Source organism: Salmo salar, unplaced genomic scaffold (genome assembly GCF_905237065.1).
Source record: "Salmo salar unplaced genomic scaffold, Ssal_v3.1, whole genome shotgun sequence".
NCBI classification, from domain to species: Eukaryota; Metazoa; Chordata; class Actinopteri; order Salmoniformes; family Salmonidae; genus Salmo; species Salmo salar.
In genome coordinates, this window is record NW_025548365.1 from 119,676 (window position 1) to 140,062 (window position 20,387).

General features: G+C 42.3%; 1 protein-coding gene across 7 annotated transcripts in view; it reads right to left on the reverse strand.

Annotated features, from left to right (window-relative positions):
• Positions 1–20,387, reverse strand: part of LOC123723939 (uncharacterized) — a 53,098-nt gene that overhangs the window by 3,357 nt on the left and 29,354 nt on the right. For 6 of the 7 annotated variants that reach the window (XM_045712287.1, XM_045712293.1, XM_045712291.1 and 3 more), the window contains 6 exons: positions 19,553–19,822; positions 16,803–17,072; positions 15,859–15,942; positions 15,135–15,779; positions 9,761–9,900; positions 9,549–9,658 (listed from right to left, as the gene is read on the reverse strand). In XM_045712287.1, the coding sequence (XP_045568243.1) occupies positions 9,549–9,658; positions 9,761–9,900; positions 15,135–15,779; positions 15,859–15,942; positions 16,803–17,072; positions 19,553–19,822 (1,519 nt within the window). The remainder of the gene's footprint in view (positions 1–9,548; positions 9,659–9,760; positions 9,901–15,134; positions 15,780–15,858; positions 15,943–16,802; positions 17,073–19,552; positions 19,823–20,387) is intronic. The other variant, XM_045712292.1, reaches the window with a different exon arrangement.

Genomic DNA, 20,387 nt, shown 5'->3' on the forward strand with positions numbered 1-20,387 from the left:
CAAACACACCCAACTAATATAGGACTTCCAAGCAAAGGCAACACCACACAGCTGCCTTCAATTGGAAGTCCACCCCAATTAACCAAACATAGACATACAACTAACTAGATAAACATAGAAATACGTAAACAAAGATCATAACCCAAAAACCCGGAAATACTAAATCAAACACCCTTTTTCCAAAACACCCCCCGAACCACATAAAACAAATACCCTCTGCCACGTCCTGACCAAACTACAATACCAATTAACCCTTATACTGGCCAGGACGTGACATCAGTGTTATTATAGAGCAGTAGTCTCTCACCTTGGGGTGGTCAGCGTTATTATAGAGCAGTAGTCTCTTACCTTGGGGTGGTCAGTGTTATTATAGAGCAGTAGTCTCTTACCTTGGGGTGGTCAGTGTTACTATACAGCAGTAGTCTCTTACCTTGGGGTGGTCAGTGTTATTATAGAGTAGTAGACTCTTACCTTGGGGTGGTCAGTGTTACTATACAGCAGTAGTCTCTTACCTTGGGGTGGTCAGTGTTATTATACAGCAGTAATCTCTTACCCCGGGGTGGTCAGTGTTATTATAGAGCAGTAGTCTGTTACCTTGGGGTGGTCAGTGTTACTATACAGCAGTAGTCTCTTACCTTGGGGTGGTCAGTGTTATTAGATCAGTAATCTCTTACCTTGTGGTGGTCAGTGTTGTTAGAGCAGTAATCTCTTACCTTGGGGTGGTCAGTGTTACTATACAGCAGTAGTCTCTTACCTTGGGGTGGTCAGTGTTATTATAGAGCAGTAGTCTCTTACCTTGGGGTGGTCAGTGTTATTATAGAGCAGTAGTATCTTACCTTGGGGTGGTCAGTGTTATTATAGAGTAGTAGTCTCTTACATTGGGGTGGTCAGTGTTACTATACAGCAGTAGGCTCTTACCCTGGGGTGGTCAGTGTTATTATAGAGCAGTAGTATCTTACCTTGGGGTGGTCAGTGTTATTATAGAGTAGTAGTCTCTTACATTGGGGTGGTCAGTGTTACTATACAGCAGTAGTCTCTTACCCTGGGGTGGTCAGTGTTATTATAGAGCAGTAGACTCTTACCTTGGGGTGGTCAGTGTTATTAGAGCAGTAGACTCTTATCTTGGGGTGGTCCGTGTTATTAGAGCAGTAGACTCTTACCTTGGGGTGGTCAGTGTTATTAGAGCAGTAGTCTCTCACCTTGGGGGGGTCAGTGTTATTAGAGCAGTAGTCTCTTACCTTGGGGTGGTCAGTGTTATTATAGAGCAGTAGTCTCTCACCTTGGGGTGGTCAGTGTTATTATAGAGCAGTAGTCTCTTACCTTGGGGTGGTCAGTGTTATTATAGATCAGTAGTCTCTTAACTTGGGATGGTCAGTGTTATTATAGAGCAGTAGTCTCTCACCTTGGGGTGGTCAGTGTTATTAGAGCAGTAGACTCTTACCTTGGGGTGGTCAGTGTTATTAGAGCAGTAGACTCTTACCTTGGGGTGGTCAGTGTTATTAGAGCAGTAGTCTCTCACCTTGGGCTGGTCAGTGTTATTAGAGCAGTAGTCTCTTACCTTGGGGTGGTCAGTGTTATTATAGAGCAGTAGTCTCTCACCTTGGGGTGGTCAGTGTTATTATAGAGCAGTAGTCTCTTACCTTGGGGTGGTCAGTGTTATTATAGATCAGTAGTCTCTTACCTTGGGGTGGTCAGTGTTATTATAGAGCAGTAGTCTCTCACCTTTTTTATTTATTTTATTTCACCTTTATTTAACCAGGTAGGCAAGTTGAGAACAAGTTCTCATTTACAATTGCGACCTGGCCAAGATAAAGCAAAGCAGTTCGACAACATACAAAAACACAGAGTTACACATGGAGTAAAACAACATACAATCAATGATGCAGTAGAAAAAGAAAAAAAATAATAAAAAAATAAGATTATATACAATGTGAGCAAATGATGTGAGATAAGGCAGGTAAAGGCAAAAAATGCCATGGTGGCAAAATAAATAAAGTATAGCAAGAAAAACACTGGAATGGTAGATTTGTAGTTTGAAGAAAGTTCAGAGATAAAATATAAATAATATGGTGCAAAGGAGCAAAATAAATAAAATAAATAAATACAGTAGGGGAAGAGGTAGTAGTTTGGGCTAAATTATAGATGGGCTATGTACAGATGCAGTGATCTGTGAGCTGCTCTGACAGCTGGTGCTTAAAGCTAGTGAGGGAGATAAGTGTTTCCAGTTTCAGAGATTTTTGTAGTTCGTTCCAGTCATTGGCAGCAGAGAACTGGAAGGAGAGACGACCAAAGGAGGAGTTGGCTTTAGGGGTGACCAGAGAGATATACCTGCTGGAGCGCGTGCTACAGGTGGGTGCTGCTATGGTGACCAGTGAGCGGAGATAAGGGGGGACTTTACCTAGCAGGGTCTTGTAGATGACCTGGAGCCAGTGTGTTTGGCGACGATTATGAAGCGAAGGCCAGCCAACGAGAGCGTACAGGTCGCAGTGGTGGGTAGTATATGGGGCTTTGGTGACAAAACGGATGGCACTGTGATAGACTGCATCCAGCTTGTTGAGTAGGGTATTGGAAGCTATTTTGTAAATGACATCGCCGAAGTCGAGGATTGGTAGGATGGTCAGTTTTACGAGGGTATGTTTGGCAGCATGAGTGAAGGATGCTTTGTTGCGAAATAGGAAGCCGATTCGAGATTTCACTTTGGATTGGAGATGATTGATGTGAGTCTGGAAGGAGAGTTTACAGTCTATCCAGACACCTAGGTATTTGTAGTTGTCCACAAATTCTAAGTTAGAACCGTCCAGAGAAGTGATGCTGGACAGGCGGGCAGGTGCAGGCAGCGATCGGTTGAAGAGCATGCATTTAGTTTTACTTGTATTTAGGAGCAGTTGGAGACCACGGAAGGAGAGTTGAATGGCATTGAAGCTCGTCTGGAGGGTTGTTAACCTCTTGGGGCTAGGTGGGACGCTAGCGTGCCACCCGTGGTGCACTCCATCAACAGCAGGTGCATTTCAAGAGCGGCAAATTTGAATCCAAATAAATGTCAAAATTCAAATTTTTCAAAAATACAACTATGTTACACCATTTGAAAGATAAACATCTCCTTAATCTAACCACGTTTTACGATTTCAAAAAGGTTTTACGGCGAAAGCATAAATTTAGAGTATGTTAGGACAGTACATTTACAAGAGTTGTGTGTAATGTTTTGTCAAGTCAAAGACAGGGTCACCAAAACCATAAAACCAGCTAAAATGATGCACTAACCTTTTACAATCTCCATCAGATGACACTCCTAGGACATTATGTTAGACAATGCATGCATTTTTAGTTCTATAAAGTTCATATTTATATCCAAAAACAGCGTTTTACTATGGCATTGATGTTGAGGAAATCGTTTCCCTCCAATAACCGGCAGTCAAGTCAGCGTCACAAATTAAATAATTAAAATTAGAAAACATTGGTAAAATATTATATTGTCATTTAAAGAATTATAGATTTACATCTTTTGAACGCAATCAACTTGCCAGATTTAAAAATAACCTTACTGGGAAATCACACTTTGCAATAATCTGAGCACTGCGCCCAGAAAAATACGGCGTTGCGATACAGACTAGACGTCATGTTGGGGAGATCTAAAATCGAAAATACTATGTAAATAATCCATTACCTTTGATTCTCTTCATCAGATGTCACTTCCAGGTATCACAGGTCCATAACGAATGTAGTTTTGTTCAAAAAAGCTCATCATTTATGTCCAAAAATCTCCGTCTCGTTAGCACATGATGTAAGCCAGCCGGACTTTCGTCATGAACGAGGGGAAAAAATATATTTCCGTTCGTTCAAACATGTCAAGCGTTGTATAGCATAAATCATTAGGGCCTTTTTACCAGAACATGAATAATATTCAAGGTGGACGAATGCATACTCTTTTATAACGTATTGGAACGAGGGTACCCAACATGAACTAGCGCGCCAGGTGTCTAATGGGACATCAACGTTCCATGGCTCTTGTTCGGTCAGATCTCCCTCCAGAAGACTCAAAACACTTTGTAAAGGCTGGTGACATCTAGTGGAAGCAATAGGAAGTGCCAAAATATTCCTAAACCCCTGTGTTTTTCAATGGGATAGGTTTAAAGTCAATACAACACATCAGGTATCCACTTCCTGTCAGAAAATGTCTCAGGGTTTTGCCTGCCAAATGAGTTCTGTTATACTCACAGACACCATTCAAACAGTTTTGGAAACTTTAGAGTGTTTTCTATCCATATATAATAAGTATATGCATATTCTAGTTACTGGGTAGGATTAGTAACCAGATTAAATCGGGTACATTTTTTTATCCAGACGTGCAAATGCTGCCCCCTAGACCCAACAGGTTAATCACCACATCCTCATCGGCAGACTCAGTAGCCTTGGTTTCTCAAACGATTGCGTCGCCTGGTTCACCAACTACTTCTCTGACAGAGTTCAGTGTGTCAAATCGGAGGGCCTACTGTCTGGACCTCTGGCAGTCTCTATGGGGGTACCACAGGGTTCAATTCTTGGGCCAACTCTTTTCTCTGTATACATAAATGATGTCGCTCTTGCTGCTGGTGAATCTCTGATCCACCTCTACGCAGACGACACCATTCTGTACACTTCTGGCCCTTCTTTGGACACTGTGTTAACCTGTTGGGTCTAGGGGGCAGCATTTGCACGTCTGGATAAAAAAAATGTACCCGATTTAATCTGGTTACTAATCCTACCCAGTAACTAGAATATGCATATACTTATTATATATGGATAGAAAACACTCTAAAGTTTCCAAAACTGTTTGAATGGTGTCTGTGAGTATAACAGAACTCATTTGGCAGGCAAAACCCTGAGACATTTTCTGACAGGAAGTGGATACCTGATGTGTTGTATTGACTTTAAACCTATCCCATTGAAAAACACAGGGGTTTAGGAATATTTTGGCACTTCCTATTGCTTCCACTAGATGTCACCAGCCTTTACAAAGTGTTTTGAGTCTTCTGGAGGGAGATCTGACCGAACAAGAGCCATGGAACGTTGATGTCCCATTAGACACCTGGCGCGCTAGTTCATGTTGGGTACCCTCGTTCCAATACGTTATAAAAGAGTATGCATTCGTCCACCTTGAATATTATTCATGTTCTGGTTAAAAAGGCCCTAATGATTTATGCTATACAACGTTTGACATGTTTGAACGAACGGAAATATATTTTTTCCCCTCGTTCATGACGAGAAGTCCGGCTGGCTTACATCATGTGCTAACGAGACGGAGATTTTTGGACATAAATGATGAGCTTTTTTGAACAAAACTACATTCGTTATGGACCTGTGATACCTGGAAGTGACATCTGATGAAGAGAATCAAAGGTAATGGATTATTTACATAGTATTTTCGATTTTAGATCTCCCCAACATGACGTCTAGTCTGTATCGCAGCGCGTATTTTTCTGGGCGCAGTGCTCAGATTATTGCAAAGTGTGATTTCCCAGTAAGGTTATTTTTAAATCTGGCAAGTTGATTGCGTTCAAAAGATGTAAATCTATAATTCTTTAAATGACAATATAATATTTTACCAATGTTTTCTAATTTTAATTATTTAATTTGTGACGCTGACTTGACTGCCGGTTATTGGAGGGAAACGATTTCCTCAACATCAATGCCATAGTAAAACGCTGTTTTTGGATATAAATATGAACTTTATAGAACTAAAAATGCATGCATTGTCTAACATAATGTCCTAGGAGTGTCATCTGATGGAGATTGTAAAAGGTTAGTGCATCATTTTAGCTGGTTTTATGGTTTTGGTGACCCTGTCTTTGACTTGACAAAACATTACACACAACTCTTGTAAATGTACTGTCCTAACATACTCTAAATTTATGCTTTCGCCGTAAAACCTTTTTGAAATCGTAAAACGTGGTTAGATTAAGGAGATGTTTATCTTTCAAATGGTGTAACATAGTTGTATTTTTGAAAAATTTGAATTTTGACATTTATTTGGATTCAAATTTGCCGCTCTTGAAATGCACCTGCTGTTGATGGAGTGCACCACGGGTGGCACGCTAGCGTCCCACCTAGCCCCAAGAGGTTAACAGAGTCAAAAGCTTTGGCCAGGTCAATGAATACGGCAGCACAGTATTGTTTCTTATCGATGGCGGTTACGATGTCGTTTAGGACCTTGAGCGTGGCTGAGGTGCACCCATGACCAGCTCTGAAACCAGATTGCATAGCGGAGAGGGTGCGGTGGGATTCGAAATGGTCGGTAATCTGTTTGTTAACTTGGCTTTCGAAGACCTTAGAAAGGCAGGGTAGGATGGATATAGGTCTGTAGCAATTTGGGTCAAGAGTGTCACCTCCTTTGAAGAGGGGGATGACAGCAGCTGCTTTCCAATCTATGGGAATCTCAGACGACACGAAAGAGAGGTTGAACAGGCTAGTAATAGGGGTTGCAATAATTTCGGCAGATAATTTTAGAAAGAGAGGGTCCAGATTGTCAAGCCCAGCTGATTTGTAGGGGTCCAGATTTTGCAGCTCTTTCAGAACATCAGCTGAATGGATTTGGGAGAAGGAGAAATGGGGGAGGCTTGGGCGAGTAGCTGTGGGGGGTGCAGTGCTGTTGAATGCAGTAGGGGTAGTTAGGTGGAAAGCATGGCCAGCCGTAGAAAAATGCTTGTTGAAATTCTCAATTATAGTGAGCTTATCGGTGGTGACAGAGTTTCCTATCCTCAGTGCAGTGGGCAGTTGGGAGGAGGTGTTCTTATTCTCCATGGACTTTACAATGTCCCAGAACTTTTTAGAGTTGGAGTTGCACGAAGCGAATTTCTGTTTGAAAAAGCTAGCCTTGGCGTTTCTAACTGCCTGTGTGTATTGGTTTCTAACTTCCCTAAAAAGTTGCATATCGCGGGGGGCAGTTCGATGCTAATGCAGAACGCCACAGGATATTTTTGTGTTGGTTAAGGGCAGTCAGGTCTGGGGAGAACCAAGGGCTATATCTGTTCCTGGTTCTAAATTTCTTGAAAGGGGCATGCTTATTTAAGATGGAGAGGAAGGCATTTTTAAAAAATAACCAGGCATCCTCTACTGACGGGATGAGGTCAATATCCTTCCAGGATACCAGGGCCAGGTCGATTAGAAAGGCTTGCTCGTTGAAATGTTTCAGGGAGCGTTTGACAGTGATGAGTGGAGGTCGTTTGACCGCTGACCCATTACGGGTGCAGGCAATGAGGCAGTGATCGCTGAGATCTTGGTTGAAAACAGCAGAGGTGTATTTAGAGGGCACGTTGGTTAGGATGATATCTATGAGGGTGCCAGTGTTTGCGGCTTTGGGGTTGTACCTGGTGGGTTCATTAATAATTTGTGTGAGATTGAGGGCATCAAGCTTGGATTGTAGGATGGCTGGGGTGTTAAGCATGTCCCAGTTTAGGTCACCTAGTAGCACGAGCTCTGAAGATAGATGGGGGCAATCAGTTCACATATGGTGTCCAGAGCACAACTAGGGGCCGAGGGGGTCTATAGCAGGCGGCAACGGTGAGAGACTTGTTTTTGGAGAGGTGGATTTTTAAAAGTAGAAGTTCAAATTGTTTGGGTACAGACCTGGATAGCAGGACAGAACTCTGCAGGCTATCTCTGCAGTAGATTGCAACACCGCCCCCTTTGGTCGTTCTATCTTGTCTGAAAACGTTGTAGTTAGGGATGAAGATTTCAGAGTTTTTGGTGGACTTCCTAAGCCAAGATTCAGACACAGCTAGGACATCCGGGTTGGCAGAGTGTGCTAAAGCAGTGAATAAAACAAACTTAGGGAGGAGGCTTCTAATGTTAACATGCATGAAACCAAGGTTATTACGGTTACAGAAGTCATCAAAGAGAGCGCCTGGGGAGTAGGAGTGGAGCCAGGCACTGCAGGGCCTGGATTCACCTCTACATCCCCAGAGGAGCAGAGAAGAATAAGTATGAGGGTACGGCTAAAAGCTATAAGAATTGGTCGTCTGTGACGTCCAGAATAGAGAGAAAAAGGAGCAGGTTTCTGGGGGCGATAAAATAGCTTCAAGGTATAATGTACAGACAAAGGTATGGTGGGATGTGAGTACAGAGGAGGTAAACCTAGGCATTTAGTGATTATGAGAGAGATATTGTCTCTAGAAACATCATTGAAACCAGAAGATGTCATAGCATGTGTGGGTGGAGGAACTGAGAGGTTGGATAAGGTATAATGAGCAGGGCTAGAGGCTCTACAGTGAAATAAGCCAATAAACACTAACCAGAACAGCAATGGAGAAGGCATATTGACATTAAGGAGAGGCATGCTTAGCCGAGTGATCAAAGGGTCCAGTGAGATTCAGACAGCTAGCCGGGCCATAGGTAGCAAGCTGGTGGAAGATGGGAGGGAGGTCTGTTTTTAGCCACCTCGTGCGTTTCCGTCTGTGGGTTAGTGGGGTTCCGTGTGGAAGGGGGGACCAGTCCAAGTTGGCAAAATAGTTAGTTATAGTGGCCCAAGAAAAGTGTCCGATAGACCTATTCAGATCGCAGCCGAAAAGACAGCTAACGATTAGCGGGCCGCAGATGGGCGATCAGGTTACGTCGCGACGGAGGGGCCAGTTGGATAACTCCCTCGGGCAGATAACGTCGGTGGTCCAGTCGTGAAGACCCGATGGGGCTCCGCATCGGCAGTAAAACGGGTCAGGATAGGTGAGTTGTAGCCCAGGAGACACTTCAGCTGGCTAGCTCAGGAATAGCCCAGGAGTGGCTGACGGAACTCTTCAGCTGGCTAGCTCCGTAATAATGTGTGTTAATTCCGTGACCGACGTTGCCAATAGTCACTCAGGTAGCAGCTAGTTAGCTGCAAGATCCAGGTGTAAATGGGGTGGTCAGTGTTATTATAGAATGGTAGTCTCTTACCTTGGGGTGGTCAGTGTTATTATAGATCAGTAGTCTCTTACCTTGGGGTGATCAGTGTTATTATAGAGCAGTAGTGTCTTACCTTGGGGTGGTCAGTGTTATTAGAGCAGTAGTCTCTTACCTTGGGGTGGTCAGTATTATTAGATCAGTAGTCTCTTACCTTGGGGTGGTCAGTGTTATTAGAGCAGTAGTCTCTTACCTTGGGGTGGTCAGTGTTATTATAGAGCAGTAGTCTCTCACCTTGGGGTGGTCAGTGTTATTATAGAGCAGTAGTCTCTCACCTTGGGGTGGTCAGTGTTATTATAGAGCAGTAGTCTCTTACCTTGGGGTGGTCAGTGTTATTATAGATCAGTAGTCTCTTACCTTGGGGTGGTCAGTGTTATTATAGAGCAGTAGTCTCTCACCTTGGGGTGGTCAGTGTTATTATAGAATGGTAGTCTCTTACCTTGGGGTGGTCAGTGTTATTATAGATCAGTAGTCTCTTACCTTGGGGTGATCAGTGTTATTATAGAGCAGTAGTGTCTTACCTTGGGGTGGTCAGTGTTATTAGAGCAGTAGTCTCTTACCTTGGGGTGGTCAGTATTATTAGATCAGTAGTCTCTTACCTTGGGGTGGTCAGTGTTATTAGATCAGTAGTCTCTTACCTTGGGGTGGTCAGTAGTGTGCCGTCCACCCATTTCCAGGTACCCTCAGTAACAGAGTCAGTCAGACCAATCCAGGAAAAAATGAGTGATTCAAACCCATTGATGAATGTCTGTTTTGGCACAGAAAAAGCATTATTAATAACACATGATGGACCAATAAATAAAGTAGCTCTCTCTGTCTCTGTCTCTGTCTCTCTCTGTCTCTGTCTCACCTGTTCCTCTTCACTGTTAATGATCACCAGATCTGCTCCTCTCTCCAGACAGTCCTGTCTACTCTCCTCCCAGGATTTCCCCTCAGTAGAGACGTAGTAACAGCTGCAGCCAAACCTTCTCCATCCTTCAGGACAGGACCCTAGAAGTTTGACATTTACCATATTTGACACTTTAATGTAATGAAAAATAAGAAAAACATGACACAGATAAAGCTAATGAACCCTTCCAATGAGCTGATTGAGATTCCACCTTGCAGCTTTAGGAAATAATTCATATGTTCTGGTGATTTCCCACAGCAGTCGTTTGTGTGAATTGCCTGTTTGCCTTTAGCTGTTACACTGAACAAAAATATAAATTCAACATGCAACCATTTCAAAGATTTGACTTAGTTACAGTTCATATAAGGAAATCAGTCAATTTAAATTAATGAATTAGGCCCTAATGTATGGATTTCATATGACTGGGAATACAGATATGCATCTGTTGGTCTCAGACACCTTAAAACCTGTTAAGGTATAGGGGGCAGTATTTTCACGGCCGGATGAAAAGCGTGCCCAGAGTAAACTGCCTAATACTTGGGCCCAGTGTCAAATATTTGCATATTATTAGTAGATTTGGATAGAAAACACTCTGACGTTTCTAAAACTGTTTGAATGATGTCTGTGTATAACAGAACTCATATGGCAGGCAAAACCTGAGAAATATCCAACCAGGAAGTGGGAGATCTGACACTTGTAATCTTTCAAACCATTGCTTATGAAACTACAGTGTCTGTGGGGTCATTGTGCACTTCCTAAGGCTTCCACTAGATGTCAACAGTCTTTAGAAAGTTGTTTGAGGCTTCTATGGTGAATTTTCAGGGAATAACAGCCGGTTCAAACAGTGGACTGTCTGAGGTCATGTAGTCACTTCATGCGCATTCACGCATTGGCTAGCATTTTTATTTTTCTTCTGTAATGAATACGCTATTGTCCGGTTGGAATATTATCAACTTTTTATGTTAAAAACACCCTAAGGATTGATTGTAAACATCGTTTGACATGTTTCTACAAACTGTAATAGAACTTTTGAGCTTTTCGTCTATTGAATTGCGCTCCCGCATCGTGCCTTTGGAATAGTGTCCTGGATGCGCCAACAAAACGGACATAAATTATGGACTTTATCAAACAAATTAACATTTCTTGTGGAAGTGGGAGTCCTGCGAGTGTATTCCGCCGAAGATCATCAAAGGTAAGGAAAGATTTATAACACTAATCTAGAATTTTATTGATGCCATGACTTGACGGGTAGCTGTATAGCTTGCATTGATGGCTGAGTTCTGTACTCAGAATATTGAACAATGTGCTTTCGCTGAAAAGCTATTTTAAAATCTGACACAGCGGTTGCATTAAGGAATATTATATCTATAATTCTTAAATAATTGTTATATATTTTGTCAAAGTTTATGATGAGTATTTCTGTAAATGAATGTGCACATTCACCGGAGGTTTTGGGAGGCAAACATTTTCTGAACATCACGTGCCAATGTAAAATGGTTTTTTGGGATATAAATATGAACTTGATCGAACAAAACATACATGTATTGTGTAACATGATGTCCTATGAGTGTCATCTGATGAAGATCGTCAAAGGTTAGTGCTTAATTTTAGCTGTATTTCTGGGTTTTGTGACGCCTCTCCTTGCTAGGAAAATGGCTGTGTGGCTTTTCTTGTTTAGGTGGTGTGCTAACATAATCTAATGCTTTGCTTTCGCTGTAAAGCCTTTTTGAAATCGGACAATGTGGTTGCATTAAGGAGAAGTGTATCTTTAAAATGGTGCAAAATAGTCGTATGTTTGAGAAAATTGAATTATGAGATTTCTGATGTTTTGAATTTCGCGCCCTGCTATCCCATTGGCTGTTGGCTAGGGGTCCCCAAGGCGGAATGGGGTTACGCTAGCGGAACGTCTTAAAGGTAGGGGTGTGGATCAGAATACCACCATTTGTCTCATGCAGCGTGACACATCTCCTTCACATAGAGTTGATCAACCTGATTGTGTCCTGTGGAATGTTGTCCCACTCCACTTCAATGGCTGTGAAAACTTGATGGATATTGGCGGGAACTGGAACACGCTGTTGTACATGTCAATCCAGAGCATCCCAGACATGCTCAATGGGTGACATGTCTGAGTATTCAGGCCATGGAAGAACTGGGACATTTTCAGCTTCCAGGAAATGTGTACAGATCCTTGCTACATGCAGATGAGCTTCCCTGAGACGATTTCTGACAGTTTGTGCAGAAATTCATCAGTTGTACAAACACATAGTTTCCTCAGCTGTCCGGGTGGCAGGTGAATTTGTGAAGATGTGGAGGTCCTGAGCTGGCGTGGTTACACATGGTCTGCAGTTGTGAGGCCAGTCGGACGTACTGCCAAATTCTCTAAAATGACGTTGGAGGTGGCGGTGGCTTAATGTAGAGAAATTAACATAAAATTCTCTGGCAGCAGCTCGGGTCGACATTATTGGATTCACCATAAAAATTGCATGCTTCCTCAACTTGAGACATTGATGGCATTGTGTTGTAGACAAAACTGCACATTTTAGAGTGGTCTCTTATTGTCCCCAGCACAAGGTGCACCTGTGTAATTATCATGCTGTTTAATCAGCTTCTTATGCCACACCTGTCAGGTGGATGGACTATCTTGGCAAAAGAGATATGCTCACTAACGGAGAAGTAAACAAATTTGTGCACAACATTTGAGCTGTTTGTGCATATGTAACATTTCTGGGATATTTTATTTCAGCTCATGAGACCAACACTTTACATGTTGTCTTTTATATTTTTGTTCAGTGACATTTTCAAGTTAAACATAACTTTGCAACTATTATTTATTCCCACATTGAATATGTAGGTAGCTTTGCATGAGCCTTGTCTTGTGAGAGGCCAGAACAGCTCATTGGATCTAGTCTCCTGCTCCTGTTTCTGTAGTGTGAGGCAGCTTGATGTACAAGTAAACACTTCCAATGTATCTGACATCTCTAGTCTCTTCTAGAATTACTAATTATAAAACTGGGTCAATGAATTACATTACACTTCAGATCCCCCCAGTTTCTACACAGATCGGAAAATGCCCCTTACATGTGGAACAATTTACAAAAAACTATTAGAATTGATGGTCAAAAAATAGATTTCTGATCTTTTAAATGTTAACTGTGATTGTTTTTCTTAAGGCGTATATGTATTGTGTCTGTGTAGTTGTGCATACAGTGGCAAGAAAAAGTATGTAAAACCTTTGGAATTACCTGGATGTCTACATAAATTGGTCATCAAATTTGATCTGATCTTCATCTAAGTCACAACAATAGACAAACACAGTGTGCTTAAACTAATAACACACAAATTATTGTATTGATATTGAATACATAATTTAAACATTCACAGTGCTGGTTGGAACAAGTATATGAACTCCTGAGCTAATAACTTCTCCAAAAGCTAATTGGATTCAGGAGTCAGATAACCTGGAGTCCAATCAATGAGATGAGATTGGAGATGTTGGTTAGAGCTGCCCTGCCCTATAAAAAAACACTCACAAATTTTGAGTTTGCTATTCACAAGAAGCATTGCCTGATGTGAACCATGCCTCGAACAAAAGAGATCTCAGAAGACCTAAGATTAAGAATTGTTGACTTGCATAAAGCTGGAAAGGGTTACAAAAGTATCTCTAAAAGCCTTGATGTTCATCAGTCCACGTTAAGACAAATTGTCTATAAATGGAGAAATTTCAGTGCTGTTGCTACTCTGCCTAGGAGTGGCCATCCTGCAAAGATGACTGCAAGAGCACAGAGCAGAATGCTCAATGAGGTTAAGAAGAATCCTAAAGTGTCAGCTAAAGACTTACAGAAATCTCTGGAACATGCTAACATCTCTGTTAACGAGTCTACGATACATAAAACACTGAACAAGAATGGTGTTCATGGGAGGACACCACGGAAGAAGCCACTGCTGTCCAAAAATAAACATTGCTGCACGTCGGAAGTTTGCAAAAGTGCACCTGGATGTTCCACAGCAAAAATATTCTGTGGACAGATTAAACTAAAGTTGAATTGTTTGGAAGGAACACACACTATGTGTAGAGAAAAAGGCACAGCACCAACATCAAAACCCCATTCCAACTTTAAAGTATGATGGAGGGAACATCATGGTTTGGGGCTGCTTTATCGCCTCAGGGCCTGGACAGCTTGCTATCGCCAACGGAAAAATGAATTCCCAAGTTTATCAAAACATTTTGCAGGAGAATGTAAGGCTATCTGTCCGCCAATTGAAGCTCAACAGAAGTTGATGCAACAAGACAATGACCCAAAACACAGAAGTAAATCAACAACCGAAAGGCTTCAACAGAAGAAAATACGTTTTCTAGAGTGGCCCAGTCAGTCCTGACTTCAACCTGATTGAGATGCTGTGGCATGACCTTGAGCGGTTCACACCAGACATCCCAAGAATATTGCTGAACTAAAACAGTTTTGTAAAGAGGAATGGTCCAAAATTCCTCCTGACCATTGTGCAGGTCTGATCCGCAACTACAGAAAACGTTTGGTTGAGGTTATTGCTGCCAAAGGAGGGTCAATCAGTTATTAAATCCAAGGGTTCACATACTTTTTCCATCCTGCACTGTGAATGTTTACACGGTGTTCAATAAAGACATGAAAACGTATAATTGTGTGTTAAACGTTTAAGCAGACTGTGTTTGTCTATTGTTGTGACCTAGATGAAGAACAGGTCAAATGTTAGGACCAATTTATGCAGGAAGCCATGTAATTCTGAAGGGTTCACATACTTTTTCTTTCCACTGTATGTGTGTTTTTATTTGTATTGAAAACAGGGCTCTACTGCAAATGAGACCTTGGTCCTAGTTGATCCTGTTTAAATAAAATTATTTTTTATAAAGTACACCCGCTGGACACTAGTCTATCGTAGGACCTTACCTCTAATTTATCTCCTTAATGCTGAGTGCCAAGCAGACACTCATTGGGTAACATTTTTACAGCCTTTCATATGACTCGGTAGGGGATCGACCTCCCAAACATCCAATCTCAGGGTGGACACTAACCACAAGGCCACTGGTGAATTCTAAAAGATGCCACAGTGAATGATAAGATGTAGAACTACATTATATATATATAAAACTTCCTTGACTGACAAAACAAAATCTGAGGGAGTTCTAGGTAGGTAGTTCTGATGACCTCCTGTGGCATGTCTTGAGCGCCACAGCAAAACACAGTTCCTGTAATTTGTTACTGTTTCTAACAGCCACAGCTAGCGCTGACAATACTTCTTGAGTATGATTGGGTGTGCAATAACAGGTCAACTACCAAAACGGTGGGGGGGCTGTCCTTACCGTTGATCTTACAGTTCAATCTATCTGTCTCCTTCTGTAGCTGGTCACGCTCCATAGTTGTAGTGTTCAGACTCTTCCTCAACTTGTCTCTCTCTTTAGTCCAGGTATTTAGACTATTCTGTAACTGGTCTCTCTCAGTGGTCCTGGTATTTAGACTGTTCTGTAACTGGTCTCTCTCAGTGGTCCTGGTATTTAGACTATTCTGCAACTGGTCTCTCTCAGTGGTCCTGGTATTTAGACTATTCTGTAGCTGGTCTCTGTCTGTAGTCCTGGTATTTAGACTATTCTGCAGCTGGTCTCTCTCAGTGGTCCTGGTATTTAGACTATTCTGTAGCTGGTCTCTCTCAGTGGTCCTGGTATTTAGACTATTCTGCAACTGGTTTCTTTCAGTGGTCCAGGTATTTAGACTATTCTGTAGCTGGTCTCTCTCAGTGGTCCAGGTATTTAGACTATTCTGTAACTGGTCTCTCTCAGTGGTCCTGGTATTTAGACTATTCTGTAACTGGTCTCTCTCAGTGGTCCTGAAATTTAGACTATTCAGTGGCTGGTCTCTCTCTTTAGTCCAGGTATTTAGACTATTCTGCAACTGGTCTTTCTCAGTGGTCCTGGTATTTAGACTATTCTGCAACCGGTCTCTTTCTGCATCTGTAAAAGGGAAAAGTCAATCAAAATGTGTCACAGTCAAAACATTGACTTCAAATTTTTATTTTATTTTTTCACTTACAGGAATCCCACAGACCTATGATGACAGCCAGTAGAACACACACTACAGCAACACTGGAGGGTCTCTTCCACCACTGAAAATGTACTGAATAACAAGCTATTAAAGTCAGATAATTGGTCATGTGTTTTACTGTATCAATGTTTTATTTGAGCTGGATCCTACAGAAACAGGAACAGCACCTCTGTTTTGGACTGATGGATTCCAGAACCTATTTGTTTGGATCCGCTACCTTTCTTGGCTTGAAAAAGAATTGTTACTGTTTGCAATGTAAAAATTTGAATTACAGCGCTCAAAGTTAAGTTGAGTTTCCTCAATATTAACGGAGGGCACTGTAGGTAGGGGGTAAGGTAGAGGCAGGTAGTCTCAATATTAACAGAGGGTACTGTAGGTAGGGGTAAGGTAACAACAGGTAGCCTCAATAATAACAGAGGGTACTGTAGGTAGGGGTAAGGTAACAACAGGTAGTCTCAATAATAACAGAGGGTACTGTAGGTAGGGGTAAGGTAACAACAGGTAGTCTCAATAATAACAGAGGGTACTGTAGGTAGGGGTAAGGTAACAACAGGTAGCCTCAATATTAACAGAGGGTACTGTAGGTAGGGGTAAGGTAACAGCAGGTAGTCTAATATTAACAGAGGGTACTGTAGGTAGGGGTAAGGTAACAACAGGTAGTCTCATAATAACAGAGGGTACTGTAGGTAGGGGTAAGGTAAAACAGGTAGTCTAATAATAACAGAGGGTACTGTAGGTAGGGGTAAGGTAACAACAGGTAGCCTCAATATTAACAGAGGGTACTGTAGGTAGGGGTAAGGTAACAACAGGTAGTCTCAATATTAACAGAGGGTACTGTAGGTAGGGGTAAGGTAGAGGCAGGTAGTCATTTTGATAACTAAAATTGAATAAACTTTAACACTAAACAATACTTAAGTAGAGTAATTCCTTACTTGTGGTGAGGGTTGTTGACACCAGTTTACTTTGCTTTCCATTTTTCAGCACAGTACAGACAGTGACAGAGTACTGAGTACCACATTGCAGGTCAGAGAGAGTGATGCTGTGTGAAGATGTGGTAGTGATGTGTGGTTCTGTCCCTGGACAGTGGTAGGAGATCTGGTAATGATGTTGGGTTTGGTCCAATCCTGGTGGCTGGCTCCAGCTAACAGCAGCTGATGTGGAGTCCACTGAGTCAACAGTCAGCTGGTCTGGAGCAGGAAGTACTAAGGGAAAATACATTATTATCAGTGCTACAATTTAACTCCAGAAATAAACTACAGGAGGAAAAGTAGAATAGTAGTAATAAAGTAGAAAAGGCTGCTTGCAATTCCTTTAGATATGGAAAGAAATAAGCTAAAAACAGACGTCACAAAACAGAAGTTGGATTTGTAAAGTAACAAAAATGAAGGGTTTCTGCTATATTCATTTAGTAACGGTGCTGTCCCGCTGCACGATTGTTGCCGCCACACCAAAAATAAATATAAATTAAAAGAATGTTGTCATTCTAAATCCTCTCCACAACAACAAAGTTAACACTGAAGTACTGATAAAGTTGAAGCAAGCAGAGGCAGATTAACTCCTTGATATAATGACTCACAGGAATGGAAGAAAGCAAGAATTCAGATACTGTATTATAAACAAAGTTGAATGATTTCAGCACCAAACTGCATGATGAGATCTGGGGAATTCACCACCATCATATATTTCTCATCGTGGAAGATACTGGACCTTTACATCCCATGCGGACTGTTACGGGTTTCGGTTCTGTTAGGGGTTTCGGTTCCTCTATCAATTTAGAGGTTCACTAGGTTTTGCGCTCTGATTGGAGTCACCTCGTTAGTCAGTATGTGTTCCAGCTGGTATTTAAGAGCCGCTGGTCCTGCTGGTATTTAAGAGCTACTGGTCCTACTGTTATTTAAGAGCTACTGGTCCTGCTGTTATTTAAGAGCCGCTGGTCCTGCTGTTATTTAAGAGCTGCTGGTCCTGCTGGTATTTAAGAGCTACTGGTCCTGCTGTTATTTAAGAGCTGCTGGTCCTGCTGTTATTTAAGAGCTACTGGTCCTACTGTTATTTAAGAGCCGCTGGTCCTGCTGTTATTTAAGAGCTACTGGTCCTGCTGTTATTTAAGAGCCGCTGGTCCTGCTGTTATTTAAGAGCTGCTGGTCCTGCTGTTATTTAAGAGCTGCTGGCCCTGCTGGTATTTAAGAGCCGCTGGTCCTGCTGGTATTTAAGAGCTGCTGGTCCTGCTGTTATTTAAGAGCTGCTGGTCCTGCTGGTATTTAAGAGCTGCTGGTCCTGCTGGTATTTAAGAGCTGCTGGTCCTGCTGGTATTTAAGAGCTGCTGGTCCAGTGCATCAGATGGAGGGATGTTGGGAGACCTACACCTCATTTTAGGGTTGTCATGGCATTTAGACAGAAACTCCTGTTTATTTAGCTCCATTTCCTTTTACTCCAGATCCTGAGTTGGTGTAGGTTTTTCTTTTAGTTTGTCATTTCAGAGGTAAACCTTAGTGGGCATCCATGGTGGGTGTCTTTAGAACCCCTTACTAGTGGCTTTGCCATCTTTCAGTGGGAACCCCCCATGGTGTCTTTAGAACCCCTAACTAGTGGCTTTGCCATCTTTCAGTGGGAACCCCCATGGTGTCTTTCAGAACCCCTTACTAGTGGCTTTGCCATCTTTCAGTGGGAACCCCCATGGTGTCTTTAGAACCCCTAACTAGTGGCTTTGCCATCTTTCAGTGGGAACCCCCATGGTGTCTTTCAGAAGCCCTTACTAGTGGCTTTGCCATCTTTCAGTGGGAACCCCCATGGTGTCTTTAGAACCCCTTACTAGTGGCTTTGCCATCTTTCAGTGGGAACCCCCATGGTGTCTTTAGAACCCCTTACTAGTGGCTTTGCCATCTTTCAGTGGGAACCCCCATGGTGTCTTTAGAACCCCTTACTAGTGGCTTTGCCATCTTTCAGTGGGAACCCCCATGTCGTCTTTAGAACCCCCTTACTAGTGGCTTTGCCATCTTTCAGTGGGAACCCCCATGGTGTCTTTAGAACCCCTTACTAGTGGCTTTGCCATCTTTCAGTGGGAACCCCCATGGTGTCTTTAGAACCCCTTACTAGTGGCTTTGCCATCTTTCAGTGGGAACCCCCATGGTGTCTTTCAGAACCCCTTACTAGTGGCTTTGCCATCTTTCAGTGGGAACCCCCATGGTGTCTTTAGAACCCCTTACTAGTGGCTTTGCCATCTTTCAGTGGGAACCCCCATGGTGTCTTTCAGAACCCCTTACTAGTGGCTTTGCCATCTTTCAGTGGGAACCCCCATGGTGTCTTTAGAACCCCTTACTAGTGGCTTTGCCATCTTTCAGTGGGAACCCCCATGGTGTCTTTCAGAACCCCTTACTAGTGGCTTTGCCATCTTTCAGTGGGAACCCCCATGGTGTCTTTCAGAACCCCTTACTAGTGGCTTTGCCATCTTTCAGTGGGAACCCCCATGGTGTCTTTCAGAACCCTTTTTGAAACCCTTTCTGTATTTTGTTGTTGAAGTGATTATCTTTGTTAGTTCCCTTTTCTGGGAGCGATGACATTGTGTTTGTGTTTTGGGAATGTAAAACTGACACATCCATTATGATTTGTTAATTTACATTAGTCTTTTTGATAACTAGTCAAAGTTTTACACCAGACATAATAATTAAGTAGGGTACTGCCTTACTTGTGGTGAGGGTTGTTGACACCAGTTGACTTTTCTTTCCATTTTCCAGCACAGTGCAGACAGTGACAGAGTACTGAGTACCACCTTGCAGGTCAGAGAGAGTGTTGCTGTGTGAAGATGTGGTAGTGATGTGTGGTTCTGTCCCTGGACAGTGGTAGGAGATCTGGTAATGATGTTGGGTTTGGTCCAATCCTGGTGGCTGGCTCCAGCTAACAGCAGCTGATGTGGTGTCCACTGAGTCAACAGTCAGCTGGTCTGGAGCAGGAAGTACTAAGGGAAAATACATTATTGTCAGGGTTACAGTTTAACTCCAGAAATAAACAACCGGAAGATAAGTAGAATAGTAGTCGAAAATTAGAAAAGGCTGCTTGCAATTCCTTTAGATATGGGAGGAAATAAAAACAGGAGTCACAACAGAAGTTTAGGGGTTTCTGCTGTATGGTGCTGCGTCGCTGCTAAATTGTTGCCGCCACACCAATTTTTTTTAATATAAAAGAAAAGAATGGTGTGATTATAAATCCTCTCCATAATAACAAGTGTTTTACACTGTACTACTGATAAAGTTAGAGCAAGCAGAGGCAGATCCACAGCTTGACATAATGACTCACAGGAATTGGGAGCAAGCAGTAATTGAAATATTATGAAAAAGGTTTAATGATTTAAGCATCAAACTGCATGATGAGATCTGGGGAATTCACCATCATATATTTCACACCAGGGAAGATACTGTACCTTTACATCCCATGCTGATACATTCATTATGATTAGTTAAAATAAATAAGTATGTTGTTGTCATAGAATAAGTCGTACTCATCCTTGAAAATGTCGTACTGGA